Raw genomic sequence first — 6,309 nt, forward strand, 5'->3', positions numbered from 1 at the left:
AGGAATGAACGGGAAAGAAAGTGTGCCGTGGCTTCTTTGAAGGAGCTTGAGCTCAACAAACAAAGTGTTGGCTGATGCTGAGATGCCCCACTTTTCCGTTTCCTTTTTGAATAAAATAAACACTAGTCGTTACTGTTCAAATTGTATTAAGTTGTTTTTTTTTTTAACATGCTTACTAGAGAGTGGCAGCATCGGGGAACGTGGTGTCAACCCGTCTTGACGTAAAACGAAGTTCTGTGTCACTCAGGGAATTTTGCAAATGCACTCAGGGAAAACCTGGAAAACTCAGGGAAATTGGAAATGTCAACTTGGTAGACACCCTGTGTCCATCTTGAAATAAACAGTATTATCAGTCACAGCAGTCAAGACTGAACTTGTAATTTCTTGCTGTTTGCCAGGTGTTAACCTTATTATTTTTCCTTGACTTCCAAACAAATTAAGTGTTAACTGCCTACCAGAATTAACTTGGCAGACGTTTACTGCAATGTTTTGTGTAATCGGAATAAAAAGTTGGCCTTCAGTGTTAGATTCTAAGAATGTGCGAGAAGTATTGTGGATAAGTTCACTTGAGAAGCCGATATGGTAACCTTGAAGGAATGAAGGAAGAAAAACGAGGTGAAAAGCAGAGAGGTTAACCGGTTGGCTACTCTGCACAGGGGGATGGGGTAAGGGGCAGAAAATATAAGAAAACAAGAATATTTAAAACAAAAAAGGAATGCAGCAGTTTGCTCATTCTATAGTTAATACTTAATTATAATTAGCTAATACTATATTAGACTTCTTTATTTGTCCAAAATGTGATGGTATTCACGAGCCACCATTTCTATAGGGTGTTGTTATGAGTTCAAACAGTTTGAAGTGGTATTATTCACTTACAGGACCTGCAACCACCAAAGAAAAAGACCAAGAAGGTAATTTTTTGAGTTTCCCTTCATTTGGATAACAAAAGCATGGCTAGTGCCTTAAAAACATTACAATGAATTACATTCTAATAGCGGTGTGTAGATATTGAGAATTTGGAATGTGAGTTGATTATATCTTTAAAGGGCCCTGAAATGCCTTTCTTTTTTATATAAACCTGAGTAACACCCTGGAATGAGTGGGACACCTTTAAAAAATATATATACAGTTAAACATCAACTTAATGAAGTTGTTGAGACGTGAACGCTACTTTGCTAAATGGAAAACACTTAAAATATTTATGCGAATAACTTTATTTTATTCAAGAACAAAAACAAAAGAGATCGTATTTTTGCTTGCGCACATACTTGGGTCACACTTATTGTAGACTGTGCGGGCCTGTTGATCGTGCTGTGTTCCTTCATGGGAACCAGCAAACCATATTAATCGGTGTCCATCACCTCAACTGAAGCCCAGTGCATACAGTAGAACCTCGTTCATATGTTTTGTGAAAAAAAAAGATGAAAAACATACTATCCAGGAAAACATACGAGCCGCAGTCATTCAATATGTCAGTTTCACCTGAAAGGCAAAGCATTGGTAAAGATGGCAAAGTATTTGACTATTAAACGAAGTATGACTCGTAGTTTTATGGACAGTGTGAATTACAGTAAACATCCACTTACTAACCAGGGTGGTGTGGTGCATTGGTGTAATACGCATGAAGACACATGAACAGAGTACTCATCATGACTGTGGGCACTTGCAGTCGCAACACTGGCAGGATGAGAAGCGCCGGGAGCTGGAAGTGCGCATGCGTGTCCCAAATCGAATGACCTGTGGTGTGCCTCACTTCAAAATTTCAACTATGCTGCATATACTAGGCGTTGTCTAGACAGGTGTCTCCATAAATAAGCAGATCACTGACATCCAACACTGGGCGCGCATTGATGCCACCAGCTGTAAACGGTGCACACTCGGACCGGTCCTACTCAGAGGAGCATGACAGGGAAAGGTGTTGCATTTGTCAATGGCACTGCACCACATGCACGGTCAAACATAAGTGACGATGCTTATTGCGATAGGGTTGGCAGCGATAGCTGTGAATGCTGCATACGACAACCCAAGAGAAGATTTACTGCTACTGGATTAGGTAACTGAGTGTGCACCAGTATTTTCACATGACACAGGTAGGCAAGTACTCAGGGGAAGCTGCTGTAGCCCCTCAAACTTATAGCTGTGGCTTGCGGCTACTGTTCTCGATTGCACACGCCTCGCATCTTTTCTTGTTTACACGGAAATCAGCATCCAGAAAACGTATTATACGATCGCACTTTGCCGATGTACTGAACGTTGGTGCCAAAAGATGGTGTTTTCCAGGCACGTATCAATCGGTAAAAAAGTGTAGCTGTATTAGGTTATTTTTTGTGTTCTAGATCATGAATGTTGGCACCAAGAAATCGTGCTAAACGGGATAATATCAACAAGGTTCTACTGTACTCACATTTTCCTAATTTATTACCCATATTCCGCCCTAAATCTTTAAGTGAGTTGTTGAGTTCTATCTGTTGCTTCAAGGTTTTTGACTATTAACGTGCTGGAGAATCAAAAGTACTTTTTTAAATCGAAAAGTTTTGAAAGTCAGATTTTGTTAAGTTGATCTTTGCTGTATTTCTGAAGAACTTCCGAAAAATGATCTAATGTTAAGAGAGAGAAAAAGGGTGCAGTGTTTATTCTTCCTACTCTCCCTCAACTCATAGTTCCTCTTATCTGTGGTGGCACTAATAGAATTGCTCTCATCCCTTTCTCTTGTAGGTATATAAGAAAAAATGGGGCAAGAAAGGTATGTGAAACAAAACTGCAGAACCCCTTTGCAGCAGTGCAACAGCTGTACCAATTGCACCCAAGGCCTACATTTATAATTGCTGTACTGAGTTGCACTAAACAACACAAAATTGTCTCTCATTTCCCCCATGCATTAGTTTTATTTGAGAATGACAGTTACGGGACTAACCTTTATTTTATTGTTAACTTAGGTGTATATATAAAGAAATGGGGTGAATGCTAGCTGACAAATATGACAAGCATTTGTGAGCGCTTGTCCCATGTCTTTTTGTTTGTGCAGAGATTGTTTTCTTTTTGCTAATGTTAATGCAAAAATGTGTGCAAGCTAACCTAACTGCAAATTGAAGGATTTCATTAGTTTCGTCTTCAGGATGTCGAGAGATGCTGGGGTCCACCTTGCCTCTATTTGACTGCATTTACGTGCAAAAATGCATGACACTATGCTGCACTGTGATAACAAGCCCTTGAACCTATGATCATGTTTTGTTGAGGACTTATTAATAGCATGCATTCATACATATCCTGTAAGACACCAACCTGCATACAGCCGAGGGCACACAGTATTCTGCGAGGCCTGCTGGTGGGACGAGTTGACCAAACTACTGTTTTTACTTGCATAATGATCGCACTCTCGTAATGATCGCACCCCGAAATTTTGTTGTCAAAATTTGATTTTTTCTTTCTTTCCCACGTAATGATTGCACCCCAAACTTGCCGCAGCGATATGTCGTGTGCAAAGTCTAGCTAATTATGATCGCGCTTACCATCTGTCAAATGCTATGCGAACGACTCTCTAACACATACCAAGCAGTCTGCACGCACTAAACCGAGTCTTAAGCATATGCCCCATTTCATTCCTTTCATCACTTTCCGCACTTCCATGAAAAAAAAAAAAAAGCAACAACCAAACTTGCCTTGGCTTTATTATTTGTAGGCTTTATAATGGTTGTGGTGAACAACAACGAAAAAAGCACCTTTCGATTCCTCTCGTCTATATTCATGGGCATGCAACAAATCGTGAGCGGCAGCGATAGTACACCGATACACCGATACATTAGAAGTGTACCTTATTCATAAGCCAACGTTTGTAACACAGCCAAGATATTCGCCCACCCTTAGCGGAAACGTGCTGTATTAGGATAGTAGTGATGACAAATGCCGCAGTTTTCGCAGCATGCCTGCCATGTGTTTTTGTCACTGGCAGCTAAGCGCGCCCATCTCTGTTTCTGTCCCCTCAAAGTGGACATGGCTACGTTATTGCTGCAAACTTGCTGATATTATTCATTACTGATACGGACGAAACTGTTTGAATGCACATAATGTACTCACAAGAAGAAAAAATCGCGTTCGGCGCATTTGGCTTGCTCCGCCGGCCGCCATTTTTATTTTGGTGTCCCGCACTGTTACAGTGGCAGCCGCCTGTTTGCTGACCTGTTGTCATCCCGCAGCAAATGCGGGATGAAAAAAATATTTCTTTTCGCGGAAAAGTTAAGCCGCATAATGACCGCACCACTGAATTTGCGTCCATTTTTGTGACAAAAAAGTACAATCATTATGCGGGTAAATACGGTACCTGTGTTGACTCTAACACCTGGTGCCATGAAATGGCTAGGTTCTTTTAATTATTATTTTTATATGGGAGCTCGAAATTATTTAATTTCAACTGTTTAATTTGTGTGTTGGTTTTGCTTACAGTGTTGCAGATTTACAGTGCACCTACTCTTGCATGTGTTTCAAGTGCATATACAAAAGCTTAGTGTGTTTTATGATACAAGGAATATCTTATACTCACCAGTGGTATTTGTCTAAGCTTGGCTCGAAGCCATTTGGAACTCTGGCATTGCGAGAATGTTACCACTTTAGTTGAATACTACTAGCTTTGTCTTGTCTCAATCCAGCACTGAGCTTGATTGATGCTACAAGTATCTCGTAAGCTCTAGGATAGGGAAGACAGCTTGTTCTTGAATTGATGTCACTCCCTAGGTTTCATATTCCTTTCTTGTGCACTAGTAAATCTGAGCATATTTGTATCAGCCTGGTTTGTGGGACCATGTGCATTCATTGAAGCTAAAGCATATTGTATTGAAATAAATTTTGTATTGACTGTCAGGCTTCTTTTTTAAACTCTGCAAGAGGTTAATCATGAAGTACACTGTAAAAATTGTGCTACAGTACTGATATTCTTTATTTCATTTAGAGCCATTCTCCAGGTTTGGGTATTTCATGTGAACAATTGCTGTGCATAGATCATCTGATGATGATTGCATTTGCAAAGTGTTACATCAATGTACGCCGTGATAGCAGCTGAAAACTAACACAAAATCCTGCATGATATTTTCCTTGAAGAAGCGAGCCACTCTGGTGGCGAGTGAGACGATGTCACATGCAATGGCGCTTCCGTGTCTCATGCCACTGCGCAGAAGTAGCAACAGTGGGAGCAACACTGGGATTCCTATGAAATGCAAGGTGCATAACCTCTGGAAACGTGCCGCACTGCACAGGAAGGAAATGAGGCAGACGAAGTAATAAACAGAGGTTGGGATCACAGGGGCGGGGACTGTGAAGAAAGAGGAGGAGGCGTGCGTTTGGCTCCGATATGGAAGAAGGCAGGCACTTGCAGAGACAAATGGAGATAGCCTCTGCACAGGAAAAGTAGCTCACCTCCTTGCACCACTGCTTTACATTTCCTTGCTTCTGTCTCACCTACTACTAAAATCTAAAAAAAATTGTAGTGGTTGTATAATCCTTAGGTTACCATTTGTAATTCCTATTTTATAATTGAAGTTTCAGACTGGGACTGTTTAGGGGCGCTTTAAGCTTCTCCATAATGAAAATTTCGTTGCACCAAAAATTACCCTTTTTTCCTGATATATTCTGCTGCAAATTCACATTTTTCTGTTTCGAGAAGCTGCTCCATTCCTGGTTTAGTAAACATGAGTGCATTTTTTACGGATCAAATTCATCTTAATTTGTTATGTATTTAATACACTTTAAAAGCGCATTTCACTTTAATAACTTACTGGGTTCTTACAGTGAGCAAACTTTTTCTTGCAGGATTTCGGAAAGGAAGACGCTGAGGCCATGAACATGTACAGAACATTAAATCATCCTTTTGTGCACAGTGCCGATCTCATATTTTTCATTCACAGAAATAAATGCTACAAATTTGTGATGCCACAAAATGTTGCTGCACGCAGTGCTTTTACTCTAATGCTGTTTGTAGTTTCAGAAATTCATGCATGACATTATCCAGAAAGTGTGGAGAGTACTGTTTCTTACAGAAAATAAATTAGTTGATATCCGCATTTCTGGGTTTCATTGCTATTCAAGACTACTTACATCAAATAGTGTTTGCTTTAACTGTTTTAAGAAAAACCAGTACTAGTACATGTTTGCTCTCAAAATGACAATCGCCTGTGTGATCCGAGTAGGAGCAACTGGTTTTCATCATGGGCTTCATGAGTCAATCTTAAGCCTAACACAATGAGCCTACCACTATTATAAAAGGGTACATCGCAGTAGTTCTAACATGCCAGAAAACAGATCAAGGGCACAATTAGAATT

At 40.2% G+C, this 6,309-nt stretch overlaps 1 protein-coding gene across 1 annotated transcript in view; it reads left to right on the forward strand.

Annotated features, from left to right (window-relative positions):
- The window catches only part of LOC126546986 (neuroguidin), a 61,533-nt gene extending 55,606 nt beyond the window's left edge, over positions 1–5,927 (forward strand). The window contains exons 11-13 of the mRNA XM_050194754.3: positions 879–911; positions 2,716–2,743; positions 5,800–5,927. Of these exons, the coding sequence (XP_050050711.1) occupies positions 879–911; positions 2,716–2,743; positions 5,800–5,822 (84 nt within the window). The 3' untranslated portion in view covers positions 5,823–5,927. The remainder of the gene's footprint in view (positions 1–878; positions 912–2,715; positions 2,744–5,799) is intronic.
- Positions 5,928–6,309: the final 382 nt, after the last annotated feature.

Source organism: Dermacentor andersoni, chromosome 1 (assembly GCF_023375885.2).
Source record: "Dermacentor andersoni chromosome 1, qqDerAnde1_hic_scaffold, whole genome shotgun sequence".
NCBI classification, from domain to species: Eukaryota; Metazoa; Arthropoda; class Arachnida; order Ixodida; family Ixodidae; genus Dermacentor; species Dermacentor andersoni.